At 39.6% G+C, this 22,762-nt stretch overlaps 1 protein-coding gene across 1 annotated transcript; it reads left to right on the forward strand.

Moving 5' to 3' along the window:
• The first annotated feature begins 22,114 nt into the window (after positions 1–22,114).
• On the forward strand, positions 22,115–22,762 carry LOC121977378. Its single transcript, XM_042529963.1, has 2 exons — positions 22,115–22,274; positions 22,361–22,762. The coding sequence occupies exons 1-2, from the start codon at positions 22,220–22,222 to the stop codon at positions 22,615–22,617; spliced, it is 312 nt and encodes a 103-aa protein (XP_042385897.1). The 5' UTR covers positions 22,115–22,219; the 3' UTR covers positions 22,618–22,762.

A 22,762-nucleotide genomic window follows, 5' to 3' on the forward strand; every position in this document is an offset into this window, starting at 1 on the left:
CCAACTGCCCCAATCAAAAGGAAGCCAAGAAGCAAAGAAGAAAGAAAGTCCTAAAGGCAACCTGGGACGAATCTTCTTCGGAGGATGAAGACGACGAACTCGACCAAACGAGTTTACTCGCATTGATGGCCCGGGACCAGATCAGCGAATCCGAGAGCGAGTCAGAAGCAGACTCCGAACAAAGCCACGGATCCGCATCCGTTTCCGAAGGGCCAGACTCCACTGTAAGTATTCCTAGGCTTAATAATTTAGTCAATTATTTACTTCGCAAATTAGCCAAGTCAAATTTGAAAATTAAGTCACTTTTAAAAGAGGTAACCATTCTTAAAGAAGTAACTAAATCAAAACCTCTAACTGAAGATTCAACTCAAGTACAACAACTTGAGAAAGAAAATTTAAATCTGAAAACTCAGTTAAAAGATTTAAAAATTACTTTAGAAAAATTCTCTCTGGGCTCCAAGAATTTGAATCTAATTCTTGGGACACAAAGAGCCGTATACAATAGAACTGGGCTAGGATATAAAAAGAAATATAAATCCTATTTATCCTTAATAAACAAACAAAGTAGTAAATCAGTCCAAGCATGGGTCCCCAAGTCCAAATTGATCAATCAAATTGGACTTGGCCAATACTGGGTTCCGAAGGATCAAATATACTACCTCGACAGACCATATCGAGGCCGTGATCCAGGGAAAGCTAAAATGAAAACGATATTAATTTAAAAAATTCGAAATTAAATTAATGTAATATTTGATGAAGAAATTAAATTCGAAATTAAATTAAAAATCAAATTCATAATTTAAAAATTCGAAATTAAATTAAAAATCTAAAATTAAAAATCAAATTCATAATTTAAAAATTCGAAATTAAATTAAAAATCAAATTCATAATTTAAAAATTTGAAATTAAATTAAAAATTAAAAATCAAATTCAAAATTCAACAAATCGAAATTGTGAAAAGTAGATGGAGGATCCAAACTAGCTGGCACCTCCAACTGAACTACCCGACAGGGTAACTGAACCTAATTTACCCGGAATGGGTAAAACAAGAGTAGACTACCCGGTAGGGTAATTAAGGATAGATTAAAAAGGGTTAGATTTAACTTGAAAGACAGTACTGGTGAAATTTTTTGGATGATAGTACGTTAGGGAAACTTGGGCATCGCATGTCTAGGAAGATATGACTTCGACCTGGTGCATTTGGCCAAGTGGAACTGACCGAAGCTACCCTTAAATGGATCCTAACTAGTTAGACCAAGGGTTAGTATTAAGTTCAGTGGGTAGGACTATTTGGGAAACCTCGAAGGCATGGTTACTTTAATGAGTTCCTTGTGACTCACCATAGCCCAGAAGTTTATCCAAAGAATGCCTACTTGTTAAACTCAAAGCTAAACCTGAATCTAACACAAAGTTAAACTAAACCTGTAAATTGAACCTCAATTCATCTCACATCAATTATAGGATTCCCTGATTGACAATGTAGATAGAGTGAGATGACTAAGGAATAAAATTGTCTTTTCAAACAAATTTCAAAATTATTTAAAAATCTTTTCAAAATTAATTTCAAAATTATTTTAAAAAAAACTTTTCAAAATTAATTTCAAAATTATTTAAAAATCTTTTCAAAAATTAATTTCAAAATTATTTAAAAATCTTTTCAAAAATTAATTTCAAAATTATTTAAAAATCTTTTCAAAATTAATTTCAAAATTATTTAAAAATATTTTCAAAATTAATTTCAAAATTATTTAAAAATCTTTACAAAAATCAATTTCAAAATTATTTAAAAATCTTTTCAAAATTAATTTCAAAATTATTTAAAAATCTTTTCAAAAATTAATTTCAAAATTATTTAAAAATCTTTTCAAAATTAATTTCAAAATTATTTAAAAATCTTTTCAAAAATTAATTTCAAAATTATTTAAAAAATCTTTTCAAAATTAATTTCAAAATTACTTTTCAAAATCTTTACAAAAATTAATTTCAAAATTATTTAAAAAATCTTTTCAAAATTAATTTCAAAATTATTTAAAAAAAAACTTTTCAAAATTAATTTCAAAATTATTTAAAAAACTTTTCAAAATTAATTTCAAAATTATTTAAAAATCTTTTCAAAATTAATTTCAAAATTACTTTTCAAAATCTTTACAAAAATCAATTTCAAAATTGTTTTAAAATCTTTTCAAAATCTTTACAAAAATCAATTTCAAAATTGTTTAAAAATCTTTTCAAAATCTTTACAAAAACCAATTTCAAAATTATTTAAACTTTTCAAAATTAATTTCAAAATTATTTAAAAATCTTTTCAAAATCTTTACAAAAATAAATTTCAAAATTATTTAAACTTTTCAAAATTATTTAAAAATCTTTTCAAAATCTTTACAAAAATAAATTTCAAAATTATTTGAATTAATTCTCAATTAAAGATGGTTAAGAATCAATTTTAGCATCTTTAATCATACTTGCATTAAGATTAATTAAAGCTTAATAAAACCACGGTAAAAAACCGGGGGCAGGCGCCCCCGGTATTCAGACCCCGGGCGCCCGGAACACGTTCAGGCGCCCGGAACCCCTTATATATAGGGGGCAGCAGGCGCCCCCTACCCTTGCACTCAAATCTTCCTCCTTAAGCTTCCTAGCTTATTTGCGAAGATTTTGAAAATTAAAATTTTCCACGGTTGATCCGGAGTCGTAACTCAACCGAGGTCGTCAGTTCTAAAATTTATTACAATGGCTCCTCGGTAAAAATTTTTTATCCCCTCCTAAACTTTCTTTCTTATAATTTTTCTTCTTAGTGTAATGTTAGTTTGATATTTAGGAAGCGTACTAAATCTGGTGCTGGGCCCTCTACCCCTAGCATTGACCCTAGGTTTCCCACCGAAGAACTTAGGATTAAGTTTATGTCAACAAATTACATGGCCATTAGAACCAAATGTATAGACAGATCGTTCTTTTTACGCTCCTGTATTCCAGTCTCCGAGACTATAAACCACTATAGGCTGCGAAACCTAGTTGAGTGCGCTAGCGCAGTAAACATAAGTTTATGTGCCGAATTTTATAACAACCTAGTGAAAGTAGACGACTACTCCTATACCACTAGGGCAGCTGGCACGGATATCACATTATCTCCCACCATCATACGTGAGTTTCTAGGGTTACGAGAGTCACCATGCACCTTTTTATGCTACCCTCCTAGGGAGCTACCTTTTGGAGATCCCTACTCACATATTACCCTTGATACGATCTATTCGTCCTTCTTTGAGGACCAGCGTGATCCCACTGAGACCCAGTTTAGGTCACTTAACCTTAGAATTCAGGACTATGCCCTTTATAGGGTTCTAGTACTTTGTATTCTACCGCTTACCACTCACGACATTGCGGTGATGCGTCCATTTCACTCCTTCCTGCTCTATGCCCTGTGTCAGAGGTTAGATATAGACATCAGTCTTCACATCTTTTCCACTATCATTTATGCAGCTGGATTCGTGACCAGCAGACGAGTACATATGCCTTATTGTCATATTCTGACAGCTTACATGGCCTCATTACACATTGACGTCACCAGAGGTGACATCCGCTACATGACCGAGTTTGACATCATAGGAGCTAGGAACTTTTCCCTAGCGAATATTCATATAGACGATGAGGGTACCATGTCCTGGCGTAGGGGGGCACAGCACCAGCAGGCGGAGGAGGCAGAGCATGATGAGTTCATGTTGGCACTATTTCCTGAGGAGGCTGCTCCTGCCCCACCACCTCCTCGAGCACCACACCCAGCTCCCCGCACTCTCGCTGATCGAGTCTCCGGACTAGAGAGGACTATGTCGAGTCTCCGGCACGAGAACTCCGAGTTTCATCAGTCCATGCGACGAGAGGTCTCTGATCTTCGACGAGAGGTTCGACAGGAGGTCTCCGACTTACGACGAGATGTACGACAGGAGCTCTCCGACTTGCGCCGAGATCTACGAGAGGACGACCGAGCTCGTCACACTGAGATCCTGACACTACTCCGGTCGCTGGGTTCCGGACCACCTCCCTCATCATCTCAGTAGTTCCTACTGTTGCTCTATTATGACTCTAGTACAGCTTGTAGCAGCTCTATTATGACTCTTGTATCTATATCGACTTTTTAGTCTAATGGACAGTTTCACTTTAGGCTTGATTAACTATACCTTAACCTAATAAATTAGTCCTTTAGTCACATTCTTTTATAAATTCTAGGAAAAACAGTTTTCAAAACTCCAATTTTAATAGACTTTCAAATTCTGGAATTAGCCTAGCCTTTCCCCCTAAATATCATGTTCCCCTAGAATTAAGCCAGAGCATCTCACAAACACCTAGGTTTACCTTGATTGTGATTGAAAAACATAGAATGGTGTGAGATGCATAGGGTATAGCCTGGACTCAAGAATGCTTATATCTGTGCATCAATATGAGTCTGGGCGTTAAATATGCAAAAAAAAAACATTAATCAAGTTAAAGTTCTCCAGCTCTAGTCAAGTCTATCTGGACCTAAATAACTTAACTTGACTAACCTGGTAAAAGCTATTGTCCTATAGACAATCAGCGAGTAGCTAAAGGTTAGACAGTTGGCAAAAGACACTCAATTTCTATGTTCAAGAATGTTTTGTTCTCTATGGCTCTGATACCTAACATATAAACATGACTTATGCTTGGACTTAAGGACCAACTGAACTTAAATGAATAAACCTGTCCACCTTAACTTCCAAACTCTGTTGAACATTGCTAACTTTAATAATGTACAACCCCTTACACATTGCCCATTTTTTTAATTATGGCAAAGGGGGAGAGTAGCAAAAATATAGTCAATATAAAATTCAAGTTAAAAATATAAAAAGCCAAAACTTAAGGGGGAGCAAAAGTTAAGGGGGAGCCAAAACTTAAGGGGGAGTATATAGGGCAAAATTTACTTTAGTTACCTTGTTCATCTATACTTAGCAAATTTTGCCTGTGTTTAAAATGACTATCTATTCGCTTGTTTACTTAACTTTGAATTTGTGTTGCCATAATCAAAAAGGGGGAGATTGTTGGTGCGGGAAGCATCCGACGATCGAACTCGTGTTTTGATAACGGCAAAGAATTCAAAGTTAAGATGTTTTTTAGTCTAACAAGTCTACTTGAGGATTTCAGGAAAGTCCTAGCTGCGGTTAGGCAAAGGGAAAACCCTAGGGGGCGGTAACCCTAGGTCATAGGGGGTGGTAACCCTATGCGGAAAGTCTTGGCAGGTCGAGGGCTTCAGGCAAAAGTCCTAGGGGGTGGTAACCCTAGGTGAAAAGTCCTGGTGTCGCGAACCAGGTGAAAGACTGGACTAGCCGGGGAAGCGGATGTCCAGCAGAAAGTCCGGAAGCATCGGGTGTGAGCAAAAGTCCATCGATCTGGAGGATCGGCTGGCAACAGGTAAATCTCCTGAGTGGAGTAGGTGAGGACGCGTTCCCCGCAGAGGGAACAGTAGGCGTCGGGTCGACCTAGGGTTTCCGGCTGGAAATCCAAAGTCAGACTCGGACAGTCCGAAGACTGTCGTTTATTCCTTACTATGTTTTATCATATTCTAACACTGTCTTGCAGGGTATTTTGCTCGGACTAACCTTTGTTTGCAGGTGAGGAACCTGCTGGAAAAAGAGTGTCCGGGCGCCCGGAACAGGTCCGGGCGCCCGGGACCAAAGTTTATCCCCTGCGCGACTTCGCCACGTGGAGCATCCTGGTTGGTTGGCCACGTCACACTCCAGGCGCCTGGAAGGGATCCAGGCGCCCGGAACCGCATATAAAAGGAGGGTTGAGGTGCAGCTTCAAACACAACTTTCTAAAGTGATCTTCTGCAACGTGCTGCGAATACGACCATCCTGAAGTGCTGCAAGTACACCCCGACGACCCGGAGCTCAGTCTTTTCGATTCTACATTGTTGTTGGTATATTTTATTAGTTATTGTACTTGCAATCTGTAACTATTTAACGGATTTATAGTTGTTGCCCACCGAAAGCGATCAAGGATCGCGGGCCTTCGAGTAGGAGTCGCCTTAGGCTCCGAACGAAGTAACTCCTTCGTGTCTGTGTCTCTTAACTTAATTTCCACTGCATTAACTCTTAAGTTTTACGATTCCGATAATCGAACGATTTTAGCCACGAGCGCTATTCACCCCCCCCCCCTCTAGCACGGTCTCGATCCAACACTTAGGTCATATAAATGACAAGCGCTTATCCCAGCTCCATAAGGATGGTTTGCTGAACTCATTTGATTTTGAATCTTATGAGATATGCGAGTCATGCCTACGAGGCAAGATGACCAAGACTCCCTTTAGTGGGCACAGCGAAAGAGCGACTGATTTGTTAGGACTCATACATAGTGATGTATGTGGCCCTTTCAATGTCGCTGCTAGAGGCGATTATAGGTACTTCATCACATTTACTGATGACTTCAGTAGATATGGTTATGTGTACTTGATGATACATAAGTCAGAATCCTTTGAAAAGTTCAAAGAATTCAAGAATGAAGTACAGAACCAGCTTGGCAAGAGTATTAAGATACTTCGATCCGATCGAGGTGGAGAATACCTTAGCCATGAGTTCCGTGACTATCTAGCTGAGTGTGGGATTCTATCACAACTCACTCCTCCTGGAACACCACAGTGGAATGGTGTATCCGAAAGGAGGAATCGTACCCTATTAGATATGGTACGATCTATGATGAGTCACACAGATCTTCCGACATACCTTTGGGGCTATGCTCTAGACACGGCAGCTTTTATACTCAACCGAGTTCCATCCAAGGCCGTGATAAAGACACCATATAGGATATGGACTGGGAGAGATGCCCAGGTGTCTTTCATGAGGATTTGGGGTTGTGAGGCTTACGTTCGACGTCAAGTCTCAGACAAATTAGGACCCAAATATGACAAGTGCTACTTTATTGGATATCCCAAGGAAACTAAGGGATATTACTTCTATATTCCCAGTCAGCACAAGGTAGTTGTGGCAAAGACTGGGGTCTTTCTAGAAAGGGACTTTGTTTCTAGAAAGACTAGTGGGAGCGCGTTCGATCTTGAAGAAGTTCAAGATGCGAACAATAGCACTGATGCCTCGATGGAAATTGAACTGGAACCACAAAGTGTTGTGGATGATGATGTTCCACAAAGAGTTGAGGAACAACAACCAGTTCAAGTAGACATACCTCTTCGCAGGTCTGATAGGGTACGTCGTCAGCCTGAGAGATACTCATTTCTCTTGTCTAACCATGATGACGTTATGCTCATAGAGGATGAGCCTACCACCTATCAGGAAGCTGTGATGAGACCAGATTCCAAGAAATGGCTAGAAGCCATGAGATCTGAGATGGAATCCATGTACACCAACCAAGTATGGACTTTGGTTGATCCACCTGAAGGGGTAAAACCCATTGGGTGCAAGTGGGTCTTTAAGAGAAAGACTGACATGGATGAACTTATCTATAAGGGTCGCTTGGTAGCTAAAGGTTTCAAGCAGATTCATGGTATTGACTATAATGAGACCTTTTCTCCAGTAGCGATGTTTAAGTCCATTCGGATCATGCTTGCTATTGCAGCCTACCATGACTATGAGATATGGCAGATGGATGTCAAAACGGCGTTTCTGAATGAAAACCTACTCGAGGATGTGTACATGACACAACCTGAGGGTTTTGTAGATCCACAGCATACTAGTAGAGTATGCAAGCTGCATAGGTCCATTTATGGACTAAAGCAAGCTTCTCGGAGCTGGAATCTTCGGTCCGATGATGCAATCAAACAGTTTGGTTTCATCAAGAACGAAGATGAGCCTTGTGTCTACAAGAAGGTTGTAGGAGATATAGTTGTCTTCCTCATATTGTATGTGGATGACATAGTACTCATTGGAAATGACATCCCTATGCTTCAGTCTGTCAAGACCTGGCTAGGGAGTTGCTTCTCAATGAAGGACTTAGGTGAGGCATCCCGCATTTTAGGGATACAGATCTATAGAGATAGATCTAAGAGGTTGCTTAGCCTAAGTCAGAGTACATACATTGACAAGGTACTCCTTCGGTTTGCCATGCAGAACTCCAAGAAGGGATTTCTGCCGATGTCACATGGCGTGAGTCTTTCGAAGACTCAAGGTCCCTCTTCTAGAGAGGAGAGAGACCGCATGGATCAGATCCCTTATGCCTCAGTCATAGGATCGATCATGTACGCCATGCTATGTACTCGACCTGATGTCTCGTATGCTTTGAGCATGACGAGCAGATACCAGTCAGATCCAGGTAAAAGTCACTGGATAGCGGTCAAGAATATTCTTAAGTACTTAAGAAGGACTAAAGAATTTTCTTGATATATGGAGGCGATGATGAGCTAGCTGTAAAGGGTTACAGTGATGCTAGCTTCCAGACCGACCAGGATGACTATAGATCGCAGTCGGGGTTCGTATTTTACATTAATGGTGGTGCTGTCAGCTGGAAAAGTTCAAAGCAGGATACAGTAGCTGATTCTACAACAGAAGCCGAGTACATTGCTGCATCAGAGGCAGCAAAGGAGGCAGTTTGGATCCGTAAGTTCATCACTAAACTTGGGGTGGTTCCTAGCATTGCTGACCCCATTGAGCTCTATTGTGACAATAATGGAGCTATAGCACAGGCGAAGGAACCTCGCTCACACCAGCGGACCAAACACATACTACGGCGCTTCCATCTCATTCGAGAGATCATCGAGAGAGGAGATGTGAAGATTTGCAGAGTACCTACAGAGGCTAGCATCGCAGATCCCTTGACCAAGGCTTTGGCACAGAGGAAGCATGATGGTCACACAAGGTCATTGGGGCTTAGAGCCTATACTGATTGGCACTAGTGCTAGTGGGAGATTGTTAGCTAGAGCCCTAGAGCCAATCATTTGATGATTGTATTTTGGACTTGTTGTATCATATTCTATATAAATAAAGGCATTTAGTTTTTGGTTATTATACTTACTTGTATTGGTGCCAAATAAACTAAGTATAATAACGTCCTTGAGTAGACGGTTCTCACCTATATCAATCGGTTAGTTGAACCAATAGTGAGATGATATAGGAAACACTACTCTTAATCATTCCTAGTCGAGTATTAACATTCAAGGACAATGTTAATGCAATAAGACTAGCATGTAGGTCAACTCGATGACTTGATCTCACAAGTCATGGATATAGAGATATCAAGTTGACACATGGGTATGCATTGGAGAATGTATACTGAATGACCCGCCATGAGAAAGTATCATGGATCGTTATATGAGTGTCATATAATTTCTCATGGGACTATTAGTATGACTATTGGTCCTTAGACCTGAAATCACCATGGTTCCCTACATAAGGAGTTATGTACTTTGGTTTCGTCAAACGTCACCCGTAACTGGGTGGACTATAAAGGCGATTACTGGGTATATAACGAATTATGAAGAGGGATGTGAGTGATGTAGATGAGATCTATCCCTCCCATATGACGGGAGCGACATCGGTATTCTTGATAGAGTTAGACCACGAAGTGCATGGCCATGCCCAAATAAGTCAACATGAGATGTTGAGCTCATTTGATCGAGTGAGTCCACTTGGAGTTCAAGATTTAGATTGATTAGAGGATGACACGGTCTATGTCTCACATTGATCAATCTAGATGTCTAGGATAGAAGGACAATGTCACATATTGTGAGGAGTCACAATTAGTAGTCACAAGGTGATGTTGGATCTCAACATTCTTATAACTTGGGTAGCAATGATGTATTGCTAGATGCCGCTCATTGCTTATGTTTCTAAAGGAGTTTAGAAACATTGCCAACGTTACAAGAACCTATTGCGTCACACACAAAGAACAAGTGGATGGAGATTAGGTTCATAGGATGAACCAATTGGATTAGGTTCATATGATGCACCAAAGATTGGATTCAAATTAGACTTATTGAGTTAGACTCAATTAGATTCAATTGTTGAATGAGTCTAATTTAAATTTGATTCATTGAGTCAATTTATATTAATGAATTGAGATTCATTAAATTAAAATTGACTTGAATCAAAGATTGGATTTAACTCAACAAGGAAGAAAAATTGGTCAATTTTGACTTGACCAAATGGGAAGTTGAAACATCAAGTTTGACTTGATGTATTGCCACTTCATGAAGGATGACTCATCCTACATGGCAGCCACATCATCTCCAAGTTGTCAAGGAGGTTACAAATCCCATTTTCATTTAATGTGGCCGGCCACATTAAATGGAATGGGAGTTACATGTGTGGCCGGCCACATTTTGTGATGGGGTTTTTTCATTTCATGGCAATCAATTGTGGTAATTGCTTCATCTTCTTCCTTGGGTTCTTCCTTCTCTTTGCTACTGTGGCCACATTAAATGAAAATGGGATTTACATGTGTGGCAGGCCACATTTTGTGATGGGGTTTTTTCATTTCATGGCAATCAATTGTGGTAATTGCTTCATCTTCTTCCTTGGGTTCTTCCTTCTCTTTGCTATTGTTGCCGTGGGTTTTCAAGCAAGAGGAAGGTGAGTGAGTTGAGTTCCAAGTGAAAAGGGTGAAGTGAAGGTCACAAAGGAGGGTACCTAGAGGAGTATGTGAGATTCCTTTTACTTTCTCTCCTTTTCTCCTTTTTAAATCCTACCCGAGAGCCCTAGAAAGTGCTAGCACACTTGGGGTGCTCTTTTCTCCATCCTTGAGTGTTAGAGAACACATCTTGTTCGTGTGGATATCACTAGAGAGTTGTTCATGTTGACAACTTTGAGATCCGGCGTACCTTGGACTTGCGGGATTGCGACGGGCACGCATCGAAGGTATAAAATGTTTTTCCTTTGTAGATCTACTGTAGATCGAAGTTTACAACTCGTACTCGTATTTTCGAAATTTTTCCTTCACACGGATCCAATGGCTAAGGGGTTTCGGGGTTTCCGTGACGCGAAAACGCGATTTTCGTGGCCCGAAAAACCCAACAGAAGCTTCTTGGACCTCTTCTTCGGAAGTTGAGCATCTCTCAACTTCGAAGTCCTCTTCCTCTAGGTTTTGATCCAATGAGTCGCCCTCTTTAGATTCTTCTTGATTTGGTACAGTGGAGGGACTTTATGAATCGTTGTCAATTTGCTCCAAAGCTCCTTGGCATCCTTGCATTCTCCAATTTGCTCCAAGATGTTGCTTGGCAATAGATTGACCAATAGCTTCATCACTTTATCATTAGCCTCACATCTTTGGATTTGCTCTTGGCTCCATTTGCTCTTCTTGAGAATTTTATCCTTTGAATTTGTTGGAGCTTCAAAGCCTTCCATTAGAGCAAACCATTGCTCTATCTCCATCATCAAGAATTTTTTAATTCTTGATTTTCAAGAATCGAAGCTCGTCATTGTGAATGGTGGAGACACCCTCGTGTCGAAACTGAGTCCATCTCGGAATTCCATTTGAAGTTGAGGTTTTGTTGAAGTCTTCAACTTTATGGATTTTGCTCCAACTTTTTCACCCTCTAGCTTCTTTGCCCCTTCCGGCGATAATTCCGGTGAAGAACAACCTTACTCTGATACCACTTGTTAGGATCAAAATATGATAGAGGGGGGGGGGTGAATAGCTCGTCATGCTTCTCGTAGCTTGCTTCTTGGTGATGATATGCAGCAGAAAATACTCAAAGCAAGATCCAATGCTAACAACGTAGATTTACTTGGTATCCACCTCAATAAGAGGTGACTAATCCAAGGATCCACACACGCGAGCACTCTCCACTAAGAAAATACTCCTCGGTAACTACCGGAGGTGAAGAAACCTCATACAAGACTCACACATGCATACAACTCAAAATAGGAAGAAATACAAACACAAACCTTACAAGGTTTACAACACTTATGCTCTCTTCTTGTATGGGAAAGCTTCTTGATGCTTGGGAATGCAACTGCACTTCTCTCCAAGACCCTTCAAGAACTGACGTGTGTCACTGAGCTCGGTGGAGAAGAATCGCTGAGAGTGGAGACAAAGATCTCGAAGTCATGTCGAAGAAATCACTCACAAATGGCTATAACCTGCGCAACGACCGGATCCCAATCAATTGAATGGCTCTCAATCGATTGGGGAGACTTTGAATTGATCGATCGATCGATTCAGAGTGCTTCTGTGCTCTCTAGAAATAGCCTGAATCGATCGACCAATCGATCCAGCCTTTCTCGCATCTTTGCGCGAGAAATCCAGTCCTCAATCTATCGGCAGATCGATTGGGAGAGGTTCTATGCTCGCGATATTTGCTCCCAATTGATCGATTGGGTCAAAGCTTCTTCGCGGCACACATCCAATCGATCAACTGATCGATTGGACTACGATTCAATCGATCGGTTGATCGATTGACCCACCTTTGACTTCAAGTCCAAAGTTCCCAAACCCAACATCCGGTCAACCATTACTTGTTGGAACCTCATGCCTAGCATCCGGTCAACCTTGACCTGCTAGGACTCCTTCACCAAGTGTCTGGTCAATCCATTTGACCCACTTGGACTTTCCTCCTCGTGCCAAGTGTCCGGTCAACCTTGACCTACTTGGACTTACCGTCTCGTGCTAAGTGTCCGACCCTCCATGACCCACTTAGACTTCCTTCTAACAGATGTCCAATCACCCTTAACCCATCTGGATTTCCTTGTGCCTAGTACCCAATCAATCCTTTGACCTACTTGGACTTCTCAATATCAGGTGTCCGGTCAACCTTGACCCACCTGGATTTCCACGTGCCTGGCTTCACTCACCAAGTCTTTCCATCCGCCTAACTTCACTCACTAGGACTTCCCATTTGCCTGGCTTCACTCACCAAGACTTTCACCTAGCTTCACTCACTAGGGTGTTCACCTGGCTTCACTCACCAGGATTTTCCTCACTGCCCAGCTTCACTCACCGGGACTTTCACCTACCTGGATTGACTCACTAGGATTTTCACCTAGCTTCACTCACTAGGGTTTTCACCTAGCTTCATTCACCAGGATTTTCCTCACTGTCTGGCTTCACTCACCAGGACTTTCACTTGCCTGACTTCACTCGTCAGGACTTTAACCTAGCTTCACTCACTAGGATTTTCGAACTGCATAGTTTTACTCACTAGGTCTTTCACCTGGCTTCACTCACCAGGATTTCCAACTGCCTAACATCTAGTTAGGACTTTCCCAGTCAAGTATCCAGTCAATCCTTTGACCTACTTGACTCTTCTTCACATTTAGCTGATCAATATTGACCAGAGGGGAATTGTATCAACGATCTTCCTAAACGGACAATTGCATCTGCAATCTCCATGTATTGTCAAACATCGAAACCTGAACATCAAGACTCAAGTTTGAGCCCACTCAAGCTTAGTCAACTTGGTCAACCTGACTCAAGGGATATTGCACCACCACTTACTACTTTACCACCATACAAACTTTTGATTGGTGTGCAATGGATCTTTCAGACTAAAACCAATCCAAATGGCTCCATCAATAAATACAAAGGTAAGATCGGTTGAAAAAGAATACAAAAAGAAAGATTCACTGAGGTATTTGCTCCTGTATCTAAACTTGATATAGTTCAATTAATTATTGCACTTGCTGCTCAAAATGGTTGGCAATTATTACAAATGGATGACAAATCGGCCTTCTTAAATGATTTTCTTTAAAAAGAAATTTATCTTGAACAACCACAAGGTTTTGTGAAAAAGGGTGAAGAAGATAAATATATAAACTCAGAAAGGTATTATATGGGTTGAAGCAATCGCCTCGTGCATATTATGACCGAATTAATGATTATTTTATCGAATATGGTTTTTAAAGATGTCCTTTTGAGCATACTCTTTATATGAATTGTTTTTTAATATGATATTATGCTTGTGAGTCTCTATGTAGATGACCTTATTTTCACTAGTAATAATCTAAATATATTGATAGATTTTAAGAACTCTATGATGAGTGAGTTTGAAATGACAGATTTGGATGAGCTATATCATTTCTTGGGCATTAATGTCCAACAATCATGAGAAGAAATTTTTATCTTACAAGGACACTATGCAACTCAAATTCTTAAGAGGTTCTGTTGGAATCCCAAGATAGTTTTGATGTGATCAAACAAGTTAGGTTAGTTCCTGTTGGGTTTAACCTTGTGTCTAAGTGTGCAGAAACTTAGGAGTACAGAAAATCGAGTAAAAGACGCAACGAGTGAGATAGACGACATGGGAAAGAGCCGATGAGCTCGGTTCGTCTGAGGGACGAGGTGCTGCGGAAGAGTACACGGGCGAATGAAAAGGAGGCATGTGACATTTCCAAGGGATGAGAAGCCGGAGAGGAAGGTTGCTCGAGAAAGTCGGAAGTTGGGTTCGGGTGAACCCTATTTCGGATGGTCGAAATCACCCAAGTGAGCAGAGCTAGAGCGGAAGACTTGGACCAACGCGAGCGGAACCAACCTAGCCCGGGTGCCCGGACCAGGTTAGGGCGCCCGGACCTGGTCGGTGTGCCCGGAACCAGTCCGAGGCACCCGGATGCGCCCAAAACCCTTCCGAGCGCCCAAAATTCAAACTTTACCCAAATCAATATGGCGTTTAACCGTTGTGCCGAGGATAAAATTCTATCCCATTCCAGGCGCCTAGAACCCTTCCACGTGCCCCGACCAAGGTTATAAATACAACCCTAGTCCAAGAGGTTTAGTACAACACTTGTGATTCATTCTAGTTTTGTTTTATTTTGTAATTGAGTACTTCAACTGTTGTAAGAGGGTTCTTCACCTGAAGGAGATTATTTACTCAGCTTCAACTTTCTTGGATTAACAATCTCCCCGATTGTAACTAAGTAACCCTTTCGTGCATCTTTTCTTTCAGTCATTTATTTTATTTATGCAAGTGTTAGATTAATTAAGTCATAAATTCGAGAAAGGTTCTTTTTATTTGTCAGGGCTATTCATCTCCCTCTAGCCGACTGCCAATGGTCCTATAAGTGGTATCAGAGCGGGTTCACTTCAAGAGGACTAACCACCGAACGAAACACATGAGATGGCTGGATCGAGCATCCATCCAACGAAGTTTGAAGGAGAATTTGTAAATTGGAAAAAGAATATGGAGGTATTTTTTAAAAACATATTTTGAATTATTAATAATTATGAAATATGGTTTCATTGCCCCGAAAGACAAAGAAGAATATCAGTGGACGAAAAAGGAGCAAGCCGACTTTGTGGCAAATGGCAAAGTAGAATTTCATCTACTTAGTGTTTTACCACCTCAAGAAGTCAACCGTATCATAGCCTATGAGTCGGCCAAGGAGCTCTAGGAGAAATTCCTGGAACTACACTAAGGGATTTCGGAGGCAAAACTAGCAAGACAGGATCTATTCCGAAATCAGATCAGCAACCTTCGGTTAGAAGAAGGCAAAATCGTCACACACCTCCACTCAAGAATCAAGTGTTGGGACCTTGACGTCCGCTAGAGGGGGTGAATAACGTCTCACCCAAAATGTCTTTTCTACGATAGTTAGTACGCACAGCGGAATATAAAAATAAATACTAACAATAGAAAGCAACCCTAATACGTTGATTTAACATGGTTCAGAGATAAAACTCCTACTCCATGGTTGTCCATAAGGTGGACGATCCCGATCCGTCGGTGGATGATTCCCTGGAGAACTTCCGACTAGATCGCGTAGCTCCTTGTGGGTGGAGAAACCTCTCCACAACCTCGTACAAGCACACTAGATCACTTGGGCACTTGAAGACTCTAATTAGGGTTAACCACCACTAATTTGGTCAACCTTAGCCAAGCACCCCAAGCTCTATTAAATAAAGCTCGGGAGGAAAACACATACTATTTTTCCCGCCACCAGTCGATTGGTACAACCACCAGTCGACTAGTTCGAAGTGAAATTCAATCGTTACAAGCCAACGGTCGGCTACCAGTCGACTGATAAAAACACCAGTTGACTGATACAGCACTGCTATAGTAACGCTACAGTACTGCTACAGTAACGTTATAGTAAAACCATAATCCTAGGATTTAACTCCCAAGTACATTCACTCAGCACTCATCCTCGCCCGACCAACCTAGACCTAGCCTTCTAGCTTCCTCTATCAGCCTTGCGTCTCTCGGATGCCTCTCCATCCTTCACGTCTTGCCTTCTGGAGCTTCCATCGGCCTTGTCATTGTTGTTGGGTCTTCCTTTGCCAAGAGGTCACGCCTCCGGGACTTCATCCATTGCCAAGTCACACTTGGACTTACGTTGCCAAGATTACATGCTTGGACTTACACCGCCAAGATTCATCCTTGGACTTTCCTCCTTTGTCAAGATCACACTTGGACTTTTCTTGTTGTACCTATATCTCGCACACTCACAATGCATATCAAATACAATAATAAACCTAACTTAAACCTTTGCCCAAACATCAAAACTTAGGGTACTTAGATTGCTCCAACATCAAGGAGTTAATCACCGGACTCACGAATCTCGAAGAAAAGATATCCAACCGAGATTCGCTAAGGTACGCGCTTAACGCATTTTCTAGGACTCCAGAATGGTCAGCCTTAGTAGATGCGTATTTCATCTCTAAAGATTTAGAGATAAGTACCTTAGAAGAATGTTTTTCATCTTATGAAATTCATGAGTCAAGATGTGCAAGTCTAAAGAAAGAATCACGGCAAAATGTTGCTTTAAAAGCAAAAGTGGACGAACTAGATTCTGAGACATCACTTGACGATGACGAAACAACTTTAATGGTAAGGAGATTTAAAAAATTATTTAAATCCAATAAGTTTAATCAAGTGCAGGGTAAGAGACGAAAAAGAAAGGTAAAATGCTACCACTACAATGAAGAAGGGCACGTAAAAGATAACTTTCCAAAACTAAAAAGCAAGGACAAGCATAAGGACATAAGCACAAACAGGAGACCAACCAAGAACAGGCATAACAACCTAAAAGCAACGTGGGACAAAACCACATCAGAATTAGAAATCAAGGTCTACACCGGAATCGCACTAATAGCAAGTCATCAAGACAAAGAGGGCGAAGCAAGCTCTTCAACAATGAGCATCAAGAGCATTAATGAAGGGGGAGCAATATCAGAAGAGAGCAGCTCTACAGGGGGAGTCTTAGATGATGAAATTGACAAGGTAAGTCAGGTACAATCCTTATCGCCTAATAAGCTATTTAAATTTATAAAGTTTCTGACTAAAATATCTCATAAATTAGAAGTAGAAAATAAGGAGTTAAAATCAACATTAGCTATTTCTTATCAATTAGAACATTTTGAAAAAGTGAAATTGAAAAATGAAAATTTGAAAACAGAAATAGAAGAGCTGAAAAATCGTACATGCACACATATTAAAAGATATAATGATTTAAATTGGCACCTTAGATTTCATACGAGCAAAATCAGAAAACTATCAAGAAAATATGTACCTAAGAAATTTCTGATTGACCCAGTTGGAAGGAACCGATATTGTGTTTCAAAATCATATTTGAATTAAATATTTAAATTTAGGACTTTCAGAGAGTAGATTACATGTTTGATTTCCTTAAGAGGCTTTGTCTAGAAAGTGATTGTTGCTCCAATAACCAAGAAGGTCTAGTGCCTCGTCATAGCTTGAAAGCCAATTAATGAAATAAAATGTTTAATTGACTAACTGATAAAACATTTACTTGTGATTAATAATGCTTTAAATAGTTGTCAAAATTACTTAAACATTCTTTTCTCACATCATTTTTAACTTAGAAAATTTTTTTTGTAAAACTTAAAGTTTTTAAAAATTATCTGTCTCAAAGTTTTTTAAAACTTTATCAACTCAAAATTTTTTTCCCTTAGAATTTTGAGGTACCCCATTTTTATGTGATCAAAGGGGAGAAGGAAAAATTACATCTAGGGGGAGGTAGCTTAAAATTAATAGCAAGTTTATTACTTTTACCTTATGTTGGTTTACCCTAACTTAACTTGGGTTACTCACATCAAAAAGGGGGAGATTGTTGGAACCTCAAGGTAGTTTTGATGTGTTCAAACAAGTTAGGTTAGGTCCTGTTGGGTTTAACCTTGTGTCTAAGTGTGCAGGAACTTAGGAGCACAAGAAGTCGAGTAAAAGGTACAGCTAGCGAGAAGGACAACACAGAAGAGAGCCGATGAGCTCGGTGCGTCTGAGGGACGAGGTGTTGCAAAAGAGTACGCGGGCGGATGATAAGGAGGCGCATGACATTTCTGAGGGACGAGAAGCTGGAGCGGAAGGTTGCTCGGGAAGGCTGGAAGTTGGGTTCGGGTGAGCCCTATTTCAGATGGCTGAAATCACCCAAGCTAGTGGAGTCGGAGCGGAAGACCCAGACCGAGGCGACCGGAACAAGAGCAGAAGATTCGGACGAAAAAAGTCAATTGTGTTGACTTTCCTGGTCCGGATGCCTAAACTAGTTTGGGGCGCCCGGACCATCAGAGTGTCCGGAATCCAAACTTTACCTAAATCGATGTGGCATTTAACCATTACGTCGAGGATAGAATTTTATCTCATTCCAAGCACCTAGAACCCTTCCACGTGCCCCTACCAGGGCTATAAATACAACCCTGATCCAAGAGGTTCAGAACAACACTTGTGATTCATTCTAGTTTTGTTTTGTTCTGAATTGAGTACTTCAATTGTTGTAAGAGGCTTCTCCGTCTAAAGGAGATTGTTTACTGAGCTCCAACTTGCTTGGATTAACAACCTCCCCCGTTGTAACCAAGTAACTCTTTTGTGTCTCTTTTTTTCAATCATTTATTTTATTTATGCAAGTGTTAGATTAACTAAGACGTAAATTCGAGAAAGTTTTTTTTTATTTGTCGGGGCTATTCACCTCCCTCTAGCCGGCCGCTAACGGTCCCACAGGTTCAAGATGCAAAATGCAAATCCAATGTCAACTCCATGCATCATAGGTTTGAAGCTAACTAAGAATGGTGAAGGAAAGATGGTGAATCTAACCATATTTCAAAGCCTAGTTGGGAACTTGATGTATCTCACTGCCACTAGACCCGACATTATGTACACAGTAAGTTTGATTGGAAGGTTTATGGAAAAACCTTATTTAAATCATTGGGAAATGGCAAAAAGGGTTTTTCGATATGTTAAAAGAACTATTAATTATGACATCTTCTATAAATCACATGTGCCTATCAAACTTGTTGGTTATACATATAGTGATCTTGGAGGAAGTATTGATGATTCTCGAAGTACTTCCGGTTATATTTTCAACCTTGGTAGTGGAGCAATCTCCTGGTGTTCAAAAAAGCAATAAATTGTAGCACTCTCAATTACCGAAGTTGAATAAGTTTCTTCAGCAGAGTGTCAAACTTTATGGTTACAGAAAATTCTTGAAAGTCTTAAATGCAAGAAAAATAATCCAATGATATTATATTGTGATAACCATTCTACAATTTTTGTATCAAAGGATCCAGTACAGCATGGAAGAACAAAGCACATCCGCATGCAATTTCATTTCCTAAGAGAACTTGTTAATAAAGGTGAAATCAACCTAGAGTATTGTTATAGAAATGAACAACTTGCTAATTTTTTTACAAAGACACTTGAAGGATCTATATTTTCAAAAAATCTTGAAGCTCTAGGAGTAAGAAGCATATTTGGTTTACAGGAGGCATTGTTCGGTTAAACCAAATTCAAGAATCAAATTACAAATTGATTTCAAATGTCTCTTCTACTTCTACAAGAAGTAAAGTTCAAGTTCATCTCAGGTGCCTCTTCATGGATTCATTGTACCTCTTTGTGGATTCATGAATCTTATTAGTTAATACATTTAATGTTTTTTTTGTCTTGTTGATTTTCATGCCATCTAAAAATATATAAATATGGATGAAGTGTTACATTTGAGTAATGTGTTGTAGCAACAAGAAGTTCAATACAAAGAAATCATATTTGCTTCATAATCTTCTCTTTTTCCATAAATTCCGTGCTTTAGTTACATGGCCTTCTTCTTCCTCCTTCAGAGGAGCATAGTTTCAAATCGTTATGCAAAGTTCCTAAGCTACTTTTGGAAGATATTATGAGAAAAATTAGGCACAGAGCTTTTGTTTTCTATAACTTATCATCCACAAATAGATGGACAAACTGAGGTAGTAAATCAAACTTTGTCTACTTTGTTACAAGCTATCATTCAAAATAATTTAAAAGGTTGGGAAGATTGTTTACCACATGTTGAATTTGCTTATACTAGATATGTGCATTCTACTACTAATTTTTCACCTTTTGAAGTGTTATATGGGTTCAATCCTTTAGCTCATTTGGATTTGTCACCTTTGTCTATCTCCGAGTGTGCTAGTTTAGATGGTATAAGAAAAGATGAGTTTGTGAGACAAATGTACGCAAGCTAACAAGAGACGAAAGAGTGTGATCTTTGAACTTGAAACTTGGGTTTGGGTTCATATAAGAAAGGATAGATTCCCTACTAAACGTCGTACTAAGTTGCATCTATGAGGAGATGGACCATTTCAACTCATTACTTGAATCAATGATAATGCCTACAAGCTTGACTTACAAGGTGAGTATAATGTGAGTGCTACATTAATGTTTCTGATCTTTCTCCCTTGATGTAGATAATCAAGATTTGAGGACGAATCCTTTTAAAGAGAGGGGGAATGATGGAGTTAAAGATGGAGATCAAGTTAAGGTCATGGAAGCACTTAATGTGCTAATTGAAAATGTGAAGGCCAAAGCTACACTTGAATAAGGTTTGACCAAAAGCACGTCATGTAGTTTAGTCAATCTAATTCAAGCATTGGATGAACTTAATTAGTCACTTAAGTCTCATGTTTATGTAGTAGAGATATGATTGATATTTAGGATCAATTTCTACCTTTATTTGGGTTGTAATAGTGTCATAAGCTTAAAATGGCTAAGTAGTACCTTTATTTGGGTCTTTACTAAATGAACTTTCTTTTGGTCTTTTAGGGTCACACATATATCTTTTGACTTGTTTCAATCTAAAGCATGGTGAGACTCTCACTTGTTGGTTCTTCATTAAATAGAATTTATCAAGACATTCCCTTGTTGTGTTCAAAGACTTATCAACCTCCATCCCAAAATTGTAACGTCTTCCATCTTCTATACCAAGGTTCATACTTTACTAAGTATTGAATTGAGATTCTTTTCATCTATCTTATCGATGTAGATTTTTCTTCTTCAAATTGTTATGGATTAGTAAGATATCTTCTCTTTAGGTTCACATCATCTAGTTCATGCGTGCTCTCTCACGAAGAACCTTCCATATTTGGGTGTCTTAAAAGGCAGTTTCCTAATTCCTAGCTAGTGTTCATTAATGAGCCATGAATGGCCTTGATTTATTATGAACTTGCACGCACTTATTTTTAGTTAATGATCTTGCTGTAGATCCTTTGCTTACCCTTCATTGATTCTTTACTTGTCTAACTAAACTCCTTAAAGATGATGACCCAAACACCTATCATCTTCTCCCACTTGTGTGGCCACATTGAGTCAATATGATCTGGCATATATAGAATATAGGCAAGATGCTGACAAAATCTAAAATCAATATCAATTCTTAATTAGTATGACAATATTGTGTCACAAAATTACATAATTTACAGTAGCTGTCCCGTTCACCTCACCTTTGGCACAAAGAGCAGTAACATGAATTCTCATGCTGTATACCAATAACCAACTCAACGTCAATGTGTGCCAACAAAGAAACTAATTGGAATGCTTGAAGCATTATCTTGGACGAAAGAGGGCCACACTTTTTGGCCAACAAGACAAAGCACTAGGTCACTCTTCCTATTCACACCTTAACCAATTACTCACATAATGGTTAGCAATGTAGAATCTTATCCTTGCACAATTGTAGCTCGATCATCACAAGACAGAATGGTAGGTGCCAATACAATATGTTCCTCTTTTTGACCATGTTTGCTAGTGCTTTTGCCTCCATCATCCTTTGAAAACCCAACCGATATCTCATACTTTTGTTAGACCAACTCAACAGTGACAAAAAGCTATGATCCTGTTGGTAAGACTCACGAAAGATGCATAAAACTAGCATCACATGGATCATGACAAAGAAATAAGAAGAACAAATCGATCTCTATTTCTAGGGAAAGTATTAGAGATGCAACAGTATCTATTCAGAAAAAGAAACCTATTATTGGTCTGAATATTGTTTTAGGATAAATATATATCAGTCACATCCTTAATATGTCCAAAGGGGCCATAAAAGGAACTCTCCCTCTCTGTTAGCTGACAGCCATGGCTAACCTCTTATTAGCACTATCAATCCTCCTCCTCACTTTCCTCAACAGAGGTATGCATAATTCTTCCCAATTAGAGTTCCAATCTTCAATTTCTTCAATGATTTTGGTCCTTGTGCTATGGCGTGTGTGTGTGCAGGATCAGTGTTCTACACGGCCGCCGTTGAGTACAAGCCGGCGCCGGGGATAGCGGAGCAGCGACATCTGCACACCGACGACCGCCGGATGCTCGATCCTTTCCAGCTCTGCCTCGACTGCCGGTGTTGCGCTGCCAACGATTCGAGCATCTGCTCGATGATGCCATGCTGCTTCGGCATCGACTGCAACCTTCCGGAGAAGCCGTTCGGGTTCTGCTCCTTCGTTCCCAAGACCTGCAACTGCACCTCCTGCCAGTGACTCTGTTCTTCTTCACGAAAAGCTAAAGAAAGTAAATTTTAGCTTCTTAATTGATATATATTTAAATATACGAACGATCATGGTATAGGGAACTGGAATATATATCTTGTTCATGAATTCAATCTTCTCTGATCAGCTTTGATGA

The sequence above is a fragment of the Zingiber officinale genome, chromosome 4B (assembly GCF_018446385.1).
Source record: "Zingiber officinale cultivar Zhangliang chromosome 4B, Zo_v1.1, whole genome shotgun sequence".
Classification (NCBI taxonomy): Eukaryota; Viridiplantae; Streptophyta; class Magnoliopsida; order Zingiberales; family Zingiberaceae; genus Zingiber; species Zingiber officinale.